General features: G+C 47.0%; 1 protein-coding gene across 1 annotated transcript in view; it reads right to left on the reverse strand.

The window, feature by feature from the left end:
• The window catches only part of PAPPA (pappalysin 1), a 118,949-nt gene extending 102,572 nt beyond the window's left edge, over positions 1-16,377 (reverse strand). Inside the window, exon 1 of the mRNA XM_088146947.1 lies at positions 15,775-16,377. Coding sequence (XP_088003073.1) covers positions 15,775-16,294 — 520 coding nt within the window. The 5' untranslated portion in view covers positions 16,295-16,377. The remainder of the gene's footprint in view (positions 1-15,774) is intronic.
• Between the last annotated feature and the right edge of the window lie 512 nt (positions 16,378-16,889).

A 16,889-nucleotide genomic window follows, 5' to 3' on the forward strand; every position in this document is an offset into this window, starting at 1 on the left:
CTAGTTCTGGAGAAAGGTCCCTGATCTCTCTCAGCTTCCAACTGTAATTAATTTTACAATCTTGGAGAGAACACCAAGCCTAGAAAAGGCATTAGATTAGGGTACAAGACTTTGAACCTATGTTGTAAACTGCTCCTCAGATAGAGCTTTTCTCCAAATGAACTTATTCCCAAAATCAGAGAACCTGAGGAGTCAATGACCCCAAGCACAAATAATAATAATCATAAACCAAAGCCATAATGACTAATTAAATAAAGAAAATGAACAGCTCTGATGTGGCACCCAACGTAGAACGACTTTTATGCATGATCTAGTTTGCTGCTCTGCAAGATGTCTGCATTTCAGAAATTAGGAGAAAAGGTCATGGGGACAGGCGTGGTGGTTATGAAGAGTGGGGGGCAGGAACGTGTTTATATCAAACATGCCATGAACAGAGGTGTGGGTAGAGGTAGGTAACCTGTCATGTTCTTAGGAAAAACAAGGAGGGTTAATTTCCCCCTGAGTAACTTCTGGAAGTTGTCATGGTTTTCATTGCTGGGATAATCCAGCCAAAGGTGACAGGTCTTAGTTATGAAAGGGGAATTTTGGTCAACAATCAAAGCTGCAGTCAAGAGGCCCATGGACGGGGAGTAAAAGGTTGGAGTTAAGTTCTTTCTCCTTTGCATGCTTTAATCACTTAGTATCAAATTTGCAGCGGAACGCTTGAAAGAGCAACTATTCTACAAGAACCTATAGGAAGCTTTCATCTGTGCAACAGAAAATAATTAAAAGAGACAGATTTGGGTTAACTATTTCCATGGTTCATGCGACTGAATAAAGTTGGAGAAGATCTACCCAAGTTATTTCCAAAGTCAGTGGAGATTTCTTGGGCTAGGGTCTGTTTGGTAGAGTTGTAACAACCGGAAGGGCAGGGAAAACTTTGCTTCTCTGTGCTCACAACTCTCCCATCACCTACTTCCATGTGAACCTTAAATCATTCAAAAGTTAAAACCATCAAGGGAAACACATGCAACTTTTCTTTCTGTCGTTTTCTTCGGAAGCAGAAGAGAGCCCATATCTGACCACAGTCTTGAAGAATGCTTCCTTACTATTTTCAAAAGTAGGGCCTGCCCATAAAATACTTCTGGATCTTCTTTGTTTAGACTTAAACCATTGTGATACCACATTCTTAGACAATAGCCCCCAAAGCAAAGTCATTCCTTTCCTCTACAGTGATTCTGACTGTGCAGAAAACAATACAGTTTTGTAAACGATGCATGACTCAACATTTTCCATGCGTGATAGCAGTACCATGGGGGGAGAAAGCTGAACCTTATATTACAAAGATGGGAAGTCTTGATTCATTAAGGAAGTCAAACTTTCCCTCCAAATTAGCTTCTTACAGCATACATTGGCTTACAAGCCCCTTCTATTTCCAATCTAATCTTGAGACGTCCACAAAGGCCAAACGGGGTTCACCATTGCTTTGCAGGCTAAATGTCCAGGTCCTCCTTCCATGATGTCTAGCAAAAATTAACTTTCATCCATATGTCTAGACATTCTGTCTTAGCCCACCCTCCCTTCACAGCACTGGCTGTTGATGGCACAAATATGTGGGATGACGCCAAGATGATGGATGGTTCAGACATTTTAGAAAGAGGAAGGAGAAAGTGAGGCACGCGCTTTCTTTCCTTTTTCGTCAACAGCCATGTGTTTTCTCATCTTGTTCTAGCATTGACAACCTTGTGGCCTCCAAATAGTTTAGTTACAACTCCCACAGTGCCTTGTCAATAGCTTTCCTGGCTGGGATGGATGAAAAGAGTCCAAAACTTCTAGGAGGTGCCAGTTTACTGATCCCTGATTTAGTTGTTTTGAAGAATTATTGGCCCTTTCAATCTTAGGAATATTTGGAATGTTTGTAAACATTTCCCAACTCCAACCACAGAATCAATGGAATGGGGAAGGTTTCATTTCAGTCCATGGAAACCAGACCTCTGAGAACCAACGATCAGGAAGATCGAAAAGGGCTGAAGGCTCCGTATAAATTGTTGGGGGGGGGTTGCTCCTTGCTTTTGTTTTCTCCAGTTTATCAAAATGGCTAAAAAGGATCCCCCCCGCAAATCTACACGCAGTGTGCGTCAGTTGAACAGCTCCATCATCTGAATACAACAGCTTTACAAGTCGACAATCATGCCCATGTGTTATCAGTTATTCTATCAAAATATATATGCTATTCTAGCAAAGAAAAGAATTGGGAGACAAACACCGCTCCCATCCTGTGCTAAATAAAATGAGGAATGTATGCTTCCATTTGGACATGACTGTCATAAGGCCTCTATTGTATTTCCACAGATTTTAGTGAGAGTTCTGATGCTGTTAAATATATGGCGGAGAGAATAGCAAAAGTAGAGAAGACAACAGCTTAATGCACCAACATGCGCATGGCGGTTCTGTGTGCCTGCCTGAATATGAATGTTGCAGGAGAGAAAGCAGAGGAAGGGGGCAAATGACATCTTACTGACTGGAAGAGATATGGAATAATTTGAACTTCCACCAAGCTTCCAGAGAGGCCTCAATCTAGGACCAACTAGCTGAAATGTTCCCTAGTTCCCTGAAATGTTTCCCTAGCGGGAAAGAACATAGGCCATGGAAAGTATTCAGACAGTGGCCCTAGAGTTTCTTTTGAAGCCACCATTGCATTAAATAAATCAGCATCTAGCAAATTAACGTGTTACAAATGGCAGAGTAATCTATATTTGGAAAGAGAAGAAGGTCCCCAAGCAATTTTGGTTAACAGCTGTGAAATCATTTATTAATTTTTTAAGAGTCGTTACCTGCATTTCGGGGTTGTTGAAACAATCCCAAAGAGGACATTATATATGAATGGAAAGGCTTTCTACATTAAGAGAGCTGTAAAGTGTTGATAATTATAAAATTCAGAATAGTTTATTCTTAAAATCTGTAAGAACACTGTCTTACTAATATGGATAGTGAATTGTTTTTTGTGGAGCCACACATTTCCTACCAGCTAGAAAGCTTAAAGGATATACTACATAACTGGATAGATGGAAAAAAGAGACAGAGGAAGGAAGGAAGGAAGGAAGGAAGGAAGGAAGGAAGGAAGGAAGGAAGGAAGGAAGGAAGGAAGGAAGGAAGGAAGGAAATTTCTTGAGAAATTTATGGGAAATACAGAGCTGGACAGGAGAATTAAAAACTGTTGAGTCCTGTAATACAGACCAGTAAATTGCCTTGCATTTCCATACAGACTACTGTCCTATCAACCTTCTTGACATTGTCCTTCCTCCCTTATCTCCATCTGCAAACCTCTTTCATCTGTATACCAATGATCAGGGTTCCATCCATCGGATCAGTTGATTTCCCAATAAAGGCAGTTTAGAGAAGTACAAGATACATTTTAATACAACAGTATTAAAAATGCAGAAAAATGGCAGAAAAGAGACTGAAAGAACTTCATTTAATAGGGGCCATCCATATCTACAAGATCTATATAAATTGAATAAAGAAATAAACCAACCTTGCAGGAAAAAAAATCAACAAGGAAAAGGTGATATTTGGAGCAATGACCAATTTACTCAAGAACCTGCAAAAATGTAATTTTGAAAAGGTCATGTCTGAAAACTCACATGAGAAGAAAATCAGGGGAGGGAGGAAGGGGGGGAGGAGGGTAGCAAAAGGAAGGAAGGAAGGAAGGAAGGAAGGAAGGAAGGAAGGAAGGAAGGAAGGAAGGAAGGAAGGAAGGAAGGAAGGAAGGAAGGAAGGAAGGAAGGAAGGAGACAGGCAGGCAGGCAGGCAGGCTACATACATAACTGTATGTATTTCCTATTCTTTGGCTAGAAACAGCCCCTGTTCATCCTATAGCAACAAAGCTACAAACCTTGACACTATTCCAACTATGCTACATTGCATAAAATGCAACACGTATCTCTGAAAATACAAAGTTGCCTTATGCTAACTCCAGGATGGTTTGTTCTCAGCTCTGCCTTGAACCCAAGACCAAAATTAAGATTTTCAGCACGCAAAAAGCACATACTCTACCACCAAATTGACACCTCAGTTTTTCAGCAAAGTTTTTCAGAAAGGATTCAAGGACATCAGTTGATGGAGTCAGTGACCAACCCCCTGCCTACTGGCAACTAGGAACAATGCTTTTAAGTTTACCTCGGGCTGAAAGCCAGAACATTTGGAAAATGGGGAAAGAACTCAAGCCATGGCAAACAAATCCTTCGGCCCCTTTTGATGGATTTTAATTTCACTTCAAGAGCCACCAGTTTCCCCAGCTTACACAACTATCAAGCCATACCCTACTTAAGTAATTTGAATTCATACTTGCCCCAAGAGTAGAGAGTATTTGTAGCACAGAGTTGAACTGTTGGATTCTTGGTGTTCACTGACCAGCTGTTGTCCTGCAGATGTTTCGTTACCAGGCTAAATAACATCATCAGTGCATGAAGTTGCAAACTCTGCTGTCCCATCCATTGATGATGCTACCTGGCATGGTAAGGAAACATTTGTAAGAAAACAACCAAGCTAGGTGAACATCAAGAACCCAATAGTTCACATTTAGCTAAAATTTGTAGCTTAGTTTGTGGCTAGTGTGTCCTAGAAATCTGGCCATTCTCTTGGTGCTGTGTGTGAATCAGACCATCACATGAAGCCATAAAGTGTTTGATTTGATTGGGCACTGCATGTTGTGTGAACACAGACATTGTGTTCTATTAACCTGGGTTTAGGGCTTAGTATATGGTATTAGCTCAGAACCAGAATGAATGCTTGTTCTTCCATTACGTTGCCTTGCCAGTTCAGATCAACCTGACTTCTACTACTAAAAAATACTGTAATTTTAATCATTGCTTTAGATTGCTCTATTTATTATCACATCACATTTTATTTTGCATGCAGATGGCTCTCTCATTTATTCCTACAACAGCAAATCTCAGAAAGAATAACCAACCCTTGTCATTCGGTGAATTCTATGGTCAATGGAGCCTCAAATCTGGTTCTCTCTGCTCCCAGTCCCATGCCTTAGCTATTATTTCATCCAAGTGCTTTGACTGCCCATGGCTTTCAAGCAAAAGTCCTTCCTGACATCCCACTACCAAGGTACAGTTTCTCCCATCCCAAATTCATCCTTACAGGTTGGAGGCTGATATGTCTCCCTTTGCCATTACTTGTTTTGGGCATGGAAGGACACCGTGTGTAAATGGAAGTCCTTGCCCAAGAGTCAACCCATCTGTAGCTTTCCAGGTAAACCAGATCAATGTTACCCCCGTGAAACAAATTCCTTTCCCCACTTGGACACAAAAGAGCATCCTGCTGGCTGCTTGACATCTTTTAGGAATGCCAAAATGGCTGTTGCAATCCATTTTATGGTTATCTCTAATCTGAACATCCCAATTTATCAGGAATGGAGAGCTGGAGAAAGGTTCCAATTTTTATGGAATTTTCTCCCAGCTGATGACTGGGGGAGTGGGAGGAGGTACAGAGAGAGAGAGAGAGAGAGAGAGCAAGTTAGGGAAGAAGACCATCAACTCCTGTCGAGAATGTACAACTGAATTCATACAGGATCCTCCCCTAGGTTAAAGTAGAGTTATGCAGGTGGTGGTTTTGTGTGTTGTGGGAATCCTGCTATTGCAGTTCCTGGAGGACATCTATCTAGGTGGTTGCTAGGAGTTGAAAACATAATCAATCATCAAATCAACCATTTATTGCATTAGCCTGCTGGGTAAATCAGGCCATGGCCAAAAGTTCTAATGGGGTTTGTTAGTTTGAACATCATATGATATTTGCACACACCGCTGTGCTTCCTTAAGCTTAATTGAGCAGACTGTGTGAATCCCACCTATGTATGTATGTATGTGTATAAGACTTAAGGGAGACACAATAGCCATGTTCAGGTATATAAGGGGAAACTACCAAGTAGGTGGACAAGATCTATTTTCCATGACCACAGAAACAAGGACCAGAAATAACAGGTATAAATTGCCACTAGCTAGATTTCATTACATAGGTAGATTGTCCCACTGTTGGACAGTTCATAGCATCAGGACATTTTTCCTTATATTTAATGAGATCTAGCTGGAAGAGGAAGAGGTCAGAGAGCTACCTCTTGTGGAAGATTTAATTGACTTTCCTACACATTACAGAGAGTTGAACTGGATGACCCTTGTGATCCAGTCCAATTCTACAACTCTATGTGTTACTTTACAGCAGGGGCTGCTGAGGTGTCAGGTGTAGACACCAAGGTATTCACAGATGCCTCTCCTTCATGCCTCTGCCAGGCTCCAGCATTACCATTGTCAGAATGCCCCTGGCCCCACAGGGGTCTTAAAAGCATTCTTAGAAACCAAAACAGGAAGGTGTCTCCAGTAGGTAAAATGTGCCTTTGTTTGTATATGTGCTGTAGGAGAAAACATACAAACGAGTCATTAGAAAGGCAACTAACTAAGGGAACGAAGAATCAAATCCCCATTCAGCCACGGAAAGAGCTAAATTTGCTTCTCTCTCGCTGTCTCCCTTGCTGGAGAAAGTAAGGAGAAAAAGAATGTGTGAACGGTGTTGGGTTTGATGGCTTGCTATGCATTGGTGTGTAGCTTGCTGCTAGGCATTGCAACTACCCTGACAGTAAGAGCTGTTTCGTGGAAGAACAGCCTGCCTTGAGAAACTGTGAGAGGTGGGTCTGGATGACCTCCGAGAACTTTTCCACATTCTATGGTTTAATCAGCTGCAGACAAAGGCTGTTTTCACACAACTCAGTTAGCAAGATTGAGTTAAAGCCTAGCAATTAAAGTCATAGGAAGCGCTTGGCTTGGTTAGCATTAACCTCAGTTTGTATGCGTGGTGGGTGGGTTGGCCTATTGGGTAGACCTAACCACTTGTTCGTTTATGTTCAGTACAATGTATGAACTTTGAAAATGGGTTAATTCAGAACTAGGTTGTCTATGTTGCATAGATGCAGCCAGAGAAAGAAATTTAACTTCCAAGAACATACGGTGGGGGGAGAGAGAAGAAACAACCACGCTCAAAAGCCACGCTCAACAAACTCAGTACTGTCACCAAACTTTTTCAGAAAGAATCCCCAAGAAAATGCAAAAACTGGAGAGAATCTTTGCAAAGGCTCAGAAAGGAGTTAGGGGTGAGAGGGAGACGCCAGAGCAAAACGGGCCCGCCTTGTGGAATTTCAACAGTTGAAATTTGGGGGGCAAGTTGCCTGGGTGGAATGGGGGGCATTTAAAAAAAAAATCCTGCAGGTGGTGAAAAAAATCATTTTCCACGTGGTGGGAGGGGGGAGAAAGAGAGAGAGTTCACAGCAGAGAGATGCTTCTGTTTGCTGCCAGCCATGTGGTCTGTCAAAGAGATTCCTGTAAGCAGATGAACTCTTGGAACCTCGCAATAACCCTGCTCTTCAGCCAGCAAGAGAATGTACGATTGGCTCCAGGTCCCCAACTTGCCTCTTCCCCTTTCAACTGTGGGGAGGAGGGGGCAGTTTTTGAACCGGGAGAGGGGACCGTCTCGCCACACTCCAATGGGAAACAGGAGAGTAAGCCCATTTTGACCTTATTCTGTTTCGAAGGGGGTGAGCTTGCTGTACTGGGAATCCAAACTTCGCGGGCAGACTTCTTAGCCGGGAACGCCAGAGAACTTGTACACAGTCTGATTTTTAACAAGGCAAATGGGAATACGAGTGCAGCCTAGAAAAAAATCCAAGCACGTTATCTCTGGAGAAGGACTTCCCACTGGCAGCTGCTGAGCGTGCAACACGCCCAATGTAAGTAATCATCCATAACACCACAAAGGTCTCACCCTGACTGACAAGGGGTCTCCCCCGCACAGGCTCCGTTTCCCCCAGCAACAGCTGTAAATCTCACACTGGTTTCAACTCCCTCTTTCTGCTTGCACACGCAGCTCACCTTCGTCCCACCCCTCCTTAAAAATCCAGAATAATTGAAAACAGAGCTTGGGGCTCAGGATATCTTATAGGATGCTGTGCACAATTCAGAAATGCTCCATTCAATGTCTTTTATCTTATGGGATTTCACCTCTGAAGGCCAGAATTATTTTATTATAGGTCAGCGTGTTTGTTTTTCCTCCTCCATGACTTTTCGGGATGAACTGCTGGGGGCAGGGGGCACACGCCAAAGAGCCAAAGAGCTACACAACAGCCCGTCAGAGACTTTTGAGAAGAGATGGACAGGAAGGATCCCACTCCAAGGAGACCCTTCAGCCATTAGAATCCATGCAAACAGACATGGATTGAGCAGGTGCTGGTAGAGCAGACATCAAGAATAGCAAGCCACAGTAGGAAAAAAAAATGGGGGGCGGGTAAGATGCACTGAAGCAGGTGGTCCAGGTCAGGAGAGACTGTTCCCCTTCTTACCACCTGACCTGGTCTGCCCCTTGAAGCAGCTGGCCTAGGGCCTAACAGTATGGCCAGCGAGAAACTGTTCCACCCAACGGAGCAGCATCCTGAAGTCTGGGGCTCCATCTAAGGGATCCAGTTGGCAATCTCTGGGGACAGAATGATACATGAATCCCAGCCATTCCAACCAGTGGCTTCCTGATTAATGTGTTCCCTTGTGACAGAAGGAAACCCTGAGTAGGTTGGAGACTGTTGGAGAAAATTCTGTCTGTTACCCATCTCATCTCTCTACAGCTTCCTGGCAGCCTCTGCTCCCAGATCTGGGGGGTGGGGGGGAGAACTTTGCCTGGATTCCCTGCTGAGTCTTCTCCTGGAAGTGACTAGGACTCTAGCAGCCAAGGAAGCTACAGAGCGAGAGAGAAATGGTGGTAATAGGATGTCATCCATTTCATTAGCATCCTACAGCTTCCTTGGCTCTTCTCCCCTTCTAGATCTGATAAAATCCCATAGGGCTTTCATGCAGATGACTTCCCTTCACATTGATCGGAAGCTTCAGAAGGCAGGGATGCTGTTGACTGTTGGAAAGATACAGCAAAAGATTGCCTTTACACATAGAGAGGATTAAACAGTGGGGAAAGGGGGGGAATCACATCACCCCCAAACAAATGCAAGAACCCCCCACTCCATCTATGAGAACATCTGCTGTATTTCTCCTCCTAAATTTCAAAAGCAATTTCTTTTTCGTCAGACCAGTATGGCACTGAAACAATAACTCTGTTATAGTTCAACTATAGTGGCAATTTTGCGCCTGTACTAAAAACATTTTATGGCTCTCAGCAACGGATGACTAGAGATATCTGTTGCACTTTCTAATAAACGGCCTATTGATTAGGTTATGCAGTTAGGTTCATTTTTATGCACCATGAATATTATATATGCATGTGACAGGTAGCATATAAGCATTGGAAGAACGCCTCAACCATGAGCAGAAGATCCATTCTTGGCATCATCATGCACTCTGCCTCTTTCAGTATGGGCAAAGTCTGGTCCTGTTTTCATGGCCATCCATCTTACCTTTCTGAAGGCTTTAGGGCAGAGATGTATGGTCCTGCCACTTCTGACTGGGGGGTGGGGGGACAGGCTCAGGTTCCCAAGCCCTGACGTCAAAATGCCTGGCCTCCTCTCTCCAAACAGCTAGTCTCAATGCACAAGGTAACAAAAAGGCAGAAATATCTATCTATCTATCTATCTATCTATCTATCTATCTATCTATCTATCTATCTATCTATCTATCTAAGTTATCAAGTCCCTTGTGTTTGCTTTGTCAAGCTACGGCAAACAGATGAAAACTTTGTCAAGCAAGAAGGAGAGAGATAGTGGGGTAGAGGGAAGATGGAACCAAGGACAGAAAGAAAGGGAAGGAATGTAGAATAGGATGATAAGGAAGGGAAAGAGCAAACATGGAAGAAAAGCAAGCCGCAGGCATTTGCATCATAGAACTGGATAACAACTCTAATTTCCAATGGCAAAGGGGGATCCCTTATCATTTTATGGGGCTTTAGATTAAGGCTTGCTGCCCATCACACCCTGTAACCATCTGCCTCTTAATTTCTCCAAAGTTGCTCTTGCCTGAGAGAAAAAAACAAGGATTCTGCTTCTGTTATCTCATTCTTCCAAATTTCGTAGGGAGGGCTTTAAGCCTCTGCTACCACAGCAAGGTCACAAGCATTTGACATAGTTGTCTCCATCACTCTGCAGACTCTCTGGCTGTTCCATTGTCCTGATATGGAAAAAGAAAAAGAAAGGAACAATGGAAGAAGTTCTCTACTTTCTATTTTTGGATTGAATGCAAAGGTGGGAAACCAAGATGCTGCCGAACGATCTTCTCTTGTTCCACGTTCCTGTTTCACAACCCTCCATCCCTCTGCAGGGTCCTTGCAGAGAGATGTTTGCGTTAGGAAAGGCAACATTTTCTTCTCTTTTGGAAATGCTAGCATACCTGTTAGCAGGGAGGCAGGTCAAGATGCTGAGTGTTGGCAGGTACCAAACTCAGCTGTTGAGCGCTCTGAAAGCACTTTCATCCTGCGTAGGTAACTACAGCTTTACTTAAGTTTTGGGTGCTGTTTCAAGGGATCTTTCACCACAGGGAATAAAACCTTAAGAAAACACAAGATGCTTCTTCTCAGAGAGGGTTCTAAGAGCTTCCAGAATGGGTGGGAAGTAGCTTGCAAGCCGTGCAGACTTGGGGGAGCCGTAAGGAATTCACTTTCTGTTCTTTCGGTGCGGACAAATAATTTGATGAAAAAGCATGGATTTGTTTGATGGGAACCCACTGGATTTGTCTTGCCGTTAGGAGAAGGGCTGGGTTTCACCAAGTCACTTTACAGTTAGAAGAGGGGTATATTCAAAGATGAAGAGCCTAAACATATCCCAAGGATTGAAAAGTCTGAATCTGCTTAACTTTCCCAAAACAAAGGGGCTTTGGAGCACCAAATGTGCTTGAGAAGAAACTGCTGATGGGATTTTCTGGAGAGCATCTAGAAGCGAATCCTGTGAGCAAGCAACTAGCACCAACAGCCAGCAACAAATCTGGTTAGTGAATTAGTCCATTCTCTTGGCTAGTCTTGATTCCCAATTCAGTAAGGAAAGGCTTCCTTTTCACAACATGTTAAGACAAGGAGGAGGAGGAGGAGGCCGCATCAGCCCTAACCAAAATGAACACTGCTCAAGTTTAGCATGCTGTGTGACCACCACCACTGGGCCTTTAACTCATCTAGTTCAGGATACTGCAGGAACCTAGGCACTGAAAGTGAGACTTTGGGGGCAACGTTGGACCTGAGCCGCTGAAGCAGCTCGCCCTAACTCACCCAGCCCTCCCTTTACCCGCTGCCCGGCTTTCCTAGAGACAGCCCGATCGCCCAAAGTCAATGAAGTTCCAAAATAGCTGTGCTCAGAGGCCGTGTGAAAATTGGCAGCCCCTTAGACCAAAGGCCACCTATCCTCAGAGGCGAGGATGACCCAGAGCAATGAAGAGGCCCCTGTTTAATAGCGCTGTAAAATTAACTGTTTAGAAAAGCAGACACACACAGACTCAAGGCTGCAGCTGATGGTGATGTAAGGACATTTCCATTTCAGAGTAGCAGAGACCAAACTTGTAAAAGTCCAAGAATGGAACACTGTCCTTTGATCCTTTGCCACCTGGAATCTATGGATACCTTTCAATTCATCTGTTTTGTTTCATTTTGGTTTCCTTTAAAGATGCTCACAGAATGGCCGCGACTTGGAGGCTCGATCCTGAGTTTTATTTACCATTCTGAGGGCTAGCTAGCAGGAAACAAGCAGGGGAACTCTCAAGGGGGAGATGCAATGCAGCTTGTGGAAATGATGGCCCATAATTTCCGAGACGGAGCGAGAAATGCACGTAGAGTCTCCTCTAACTAAGACAGAGAGGTAATTTGTCCCGATGAGATTGTCCTTCAGCCTTCACGATGCACTTCTCCAAGACAACTGGGGTCCTGTGTTGGAAGAGACCTGCTTGATTAAAAATCAGGACAGGCCCAAAATTTACAATCCCAGGAAAACAGTCTCGCGTCACAGCTTAAGCTACCCGCTCACAGTATTCCCTCTGTAAAACTGAAATATATTTCTGTTTAAAGGACAGTTGTTTCCAATTGCATCTCCGGATGAACATAAAAGAGCATATCCAAAAATGGAGCCAATGTGTGCCCTTTAGGTGGGCAAAGGAAGGAGGATACATTTCCTTGGGGGGGAGTGTGATATGCAAGTGGGTTTTTTGGCTAAGAAGGTAAAGAGAGACCGTATTTCCTTCCTCAAGAAAGCTTACTGGATACCTTTATTGATGGCCCTTAAACACCAATGGCAGTCATAAATTCGGTGCGCATTTGGTATCCTTTCATTGTACAGACCCAGGACAAATCTCAGCACAGCCACTGTCATCACTGCTCTTGTCCTTCCTCTCTCCTTAATACCGTTCCTTTGGCATCCTCTTTTTTAGATGCAAAAGCCCAGGGCAGCAAAATCTTGTGTAAACTATTCAGGAGGTAGGTGGGTGGGGGACTGCGTCTGAAACACGGGGCCATAGAGACACCATAAACAAAGAAATTAACTGAAACACCTACATCGATCCTCATGGTTCTTATTTCTCCTCCTCCCTCCTCAGCCTTTTTCCTTGAGTGTTGCTTCTTTCAGATCGAACGGGAACAGCCGTCTAAGGACCCAAATTGGCAAGCCGTCTAGGAAAGTGGTTAGGTGAAGAGCAGGGAGCATCACTTAGGCGGATGGTGTCAATAAAGAAATATACTGAAAGAGAAGCGTCTAACTTGGTGGATTTGGGGGGGGGGGTTCTGTTTTTGTTTGTTTGTTTGTTTGTTTGTTTTTGGCTGCATTTTACTGCTTCCTAAAAGCAGGTCGTCATATCTCATGTCACAGGAACAAAAGTAACTATGTCACCCTGAGTCAGACGATGGAACCGTCTGATAAAGCCTTCTCTAATTGGAAGCAATTTCCAGCGTCTTTCCCAGCCCTGCTCCCAGATACTAGGAATCAAAGGTGTGACCTTGCCAAGGAGACCAGCTGGTCTTTCAACTCTGGCTTTGCAGCAAGCAGACCCCCGCCAGAACCTCGGCCACCACGTTGGGGCAACCTGAATGCTCCTCAGGAAGGGCAGCAAGATCCCTGTTTGCTCGCAGCTGCTGATCTGAATGAGGAGGGGGAGCCATCCCTTTTGGCAAAGGCTACTCTACGGGACTTGCTCCTTGGCAGGAGTCCAGAAGTTTCTACATCCAGCCAAACCTGGCTTGGAGTCAATTTTCTCCCTCCCTGCAAGAACAGGGAGAGAAAGAGATCCTCAAAGCCTCTGAACTTTCAAGGGGCTAAACAAAGGCAGGGAACCGAGGAGGGGGCATATCTTAGGGACCCACCCAAGCTAGGGCTGGGAGAAGGTAAGGTTTTGGACCACCAACTTGTTCAGGACTGCCTCTTTCAGCCTTGGGAGCAGGAGGGCAGGATCCTACCTCCCTAGGAGTTTCCATTAGCTCTCCTAGGCACAGGGGGTATAGATAGGGAGACTCCGTACCTCCAAAGTAAAAGGGTGGGGAGCCATTGGGAAGCCCCTTTGTTTATGCTGTTTTTGCTGCTTCCTATACGGGGGTGGGGGGGCGATCCTGTAGGTCAGCCATAGGACATTGAGATAAAGACTCACCCAGCAAGCTGGTCCAGTCACTGTGTGCCTACGAGTAGGGAAGAGGGTTGAGTTTGGCAAGGACCAAACCCTTGGTGGCCCTAGCAAAATTTGAACCCAAGCTTCTTCAAAGGCGGGTGGGGGTTCCTCTGAATTACAGCGGGCCTCTGGAGGAAAAAAAAAATTAGGAGACCTCCCCTGAATTGGGAGAAGCAAGACAATCCCACTTGGACTTCGCCAACAGTCTGGCCCAGCTCTGCAGGGTTAGTGTAGGGCTACAAAAGGAGAGAGAGACAGAACTTTTGCCAGCTTCAACAACCCAACAGAGTTCTTCCCCTTCTCAGGTTCAGGGCAATCCTTCAGGGCAATGCCAGCACACCCAGGCAGTCTTCCCAAGGGGGCGAGCAAAACAGGATTAAAACCTGGATGCGTTTGAGATTCTTCAGACCCCCCCCTTTTTTTTTCAAGGAAAAAAAAAAAAAACCAAAAGTCTTTAGAGCTCAAGTTTGCACTTTTAACAATCCAAATAAGAGAATGAGGGGGCTTATTAGAAGCAAACAAAAGATTTCTTCGTGCAACAAGAATCTTACAGTTGCTAAACGGGAAGGAATCTCAAAAATGTTGAAAACTGTCTGCATATGTTTGTTTAAATCCCTACATGCAGTGGGGCCAAGCGATTCCTTGCACCTCCAAAGGTGTTCTCCAGAGACAGAGCCCAGCTCCCATCTTCCTCAGCCAGCCTTAGAGGGGAGGATGGCGACGTGGGGGGGGGGGCAGGGGGGAGCCAATGCTGACAACAGAAGCAAAGATTGGTGGAGATAATAACAACAGGAATGACTTGGTTTATTTGAGGTTAAGATGCCAAGCAAGATTTCTTTGGGCACCAGCTCCCTAACCGCAACCTCTGAGTAAACACGTTTTGCCCCGCACCATTAAAGTTCCGCTTGCAAAGGTTAACCATAATTGCAAGCTGTTTGACAAAGCCACACGCCCAGAGAAGGAACACGGTGCTGGAGCGAAACCGTTGCAAATTGCTGAACATCGCAAGACGGAACGCGGGCCACCCCAAGCGAAATCTTTAAGGAGATCGTCCATCCCCCGTTCCCCCTCCCTCCCAAGAGGCCTTCTCGTAAGATGCTGGTGATGATGATGATGATGATGATGATGATGATGAAGATGATGATGATGCCAAATCCAGTCTAAACATCTGGCTGACTGGGCGACCAACCATAATACAGCTACTTTCCCCAGTACTCTCGCTTTGAGGTTCTCCATCCCTCCCACTTAGGAATTCACGGGGAGGGGAGGGGAGGGGAGGGGAAGGGAGGGGCGGCTCTCCCAAACTTAACTTGACACTAATAAGGCCGCTGGTGAAAAACGAGGTCTTTTCCCTCCCGGGAAAGAGGCGCGCGCGATCTTGTGCGTCATTTGATGCCGAAGCCAAGCTGACGCGGTTCCCCGGCGCTAACTCCCGAGTGCATGCAGACGTGCCCCAAGGCCGATACGTGTCCTTGGAAACGGGGCTCCCCAAGGAACGCAGGGATCACCAAGCCGCAGCCTCACAGCCCCGTGCAGAAGGCGCCCGTCCCGAAAGGGGCTCCTCGGCTTCTTTTTCTCCCCTTCCCGGTTCATTTGTCCTAACCCTCCTTCGCCCAGGCGGTAGCCCTCCGTCTCCCGTCCAGGCGCGCTTCCTAGCCAAGCTCCTTCAGCAGCTGCCGGCGCGTGCTGGAACTCCTGGAGTTGCAGCGTCAAAGAGCGGCGGCAGCGGCGGCACCGCCACAACTTGGGCAGGAGCGAGCCCCATCTGCTCAGCAAACTGACCCCCACCGCGGGAGCTGGGTGGGCTGAGGGCAGGCTCGACCAGGCGGAGGGAGCCTGCGCTCTGCGCACCGCCGCGCGAGCGTTCGCTGGCTCGCCGGGGCCGCTCTTCTTTTCCCCATTCACAAAAACAGAAACCCCGGGCGTGTGTACGTCGAGGCACAAGAGCACGTGGCTCTGTTGCTGTTGCTGCTGCGGCCGCTGTCGTTCTTGTCAAACGCCGCGAAGTGCCCCCACCTCCCCTCCCCCACGGCCCCGCTGCGCCCTCTCGGCAGCTGGCGGGGACTCCTCCGACGGAGAAGTTCCCGGGCGCAGGGCGAGCCCCCAGCCCTGAGCGCGCCAAGTCCGGGCTGCGCCGAAGGGGGACCTGCGCCCCTCCCCGGCCCCCTTCGCTCCTTACCTGCGATCACGGCCGGCGCCTTCTGCCCCCCCTCGGGCCGCAGCCACGCTTGGACCGTGAAGGCATCCCGGGGTATCTCCAGCTCCGCCTTCAAGCGCAGCTGGTCGCCTTGGCCGCGGAAATAGAACGCCCTGCTCGGGGCCAGCGGCTGGTCGCCCTCGCTTGGCCCCGCCGCCGCCGCCACCGCGGCCGCCGCCGTCGCCTCTTCCTGCGCTCGCCGCCTGCGCCGGGGGACGCGCGGTGCCTCCGGCCCGCCCGCCGCAGAAGAGCGCCTACCCCGGGCTAACCTGGTGGCGCAGGTGCCTGGCGCGGGGTAGCGCCAGAGCAGCGCCTGCTGCTGCTGGTGGTGCTGCTGCTGCTGCCGCCGAGCCTCCCGCCGCGCCCGCCGCGAGCGCTCCTCCAGCCCGCATTCGGCGCCGCCACCGGCGTGGGCTGCTGCTGCTGCCGCCGCCGCCGCCGCCGCCGCCGCCGCGGCGCACACAAACGCGAGAGGCAAGAGCAGGAGAGCCCAGCGCCGCATCGCCGAGCGTTTTTTTCCCCCCGGCTCCCTTGTAAGTCCTCCCGAGTTGCCAGTTTTGAGCTCCTCCTCGCGGCTTTGCTCGCTTGGACTTCTCTTCTTCGCCCTTCTTGGCGACTTGCGCTTTTTATAACCTTCTCACTTGCTTTCTCCCTCTTTCTCTCCCCCCCCCCACCACAGCCGCGTCTGTCCCCCCCCCCCTTGCTTAGAGATTTCTATTTCACCCACCCTTCTCAAAATAAAATGAAATTTAACCGCCTCTCTTTCTCTCCCCCCTTTTTCTCCCCCTTAAAAAGAAACAGCTACTAAAGGAGTCCGTGCGCGCACGAGATGCTCCGATCCATTTAATTTATTTTATCTGTCCCTCTCTTTGCCTCCCTCCCCACCATCTTTATCGCTCCCCTCCTTTCTTTTCCACTTAAAAGAAAGAAAGGGGGGCAGTCAAGATGATGAGTAAACAAGAAACTGCTAATCGACTCCCGTTCTTTGGGGGGTGCACCTCAGGCAAGAGATTTCTTCCCCCCCCAAAAGAAAAGATACCCACCCAGCAAAGAATAGTGACTAATCCATTACTTTGGAGAAAGCGGATGGAGCAGAA

Source organism: Python bivittatus, unplaced genomic scaffold, assembly GCF_059951505.1.
Source record: "Python bivittatus isolate LINGU-HERP-01145 unplaced genomic scaffold, Pbiv_v1 ctg000160_np1212, whole genome shotgun sequence".
NCBI classification, from domain to species: domain Eukaryota; kingdom Metazoa; phylum Chordata; class Lepidosauria; order Squamata; family Pythonidae; genus Python; species Python bivittatus.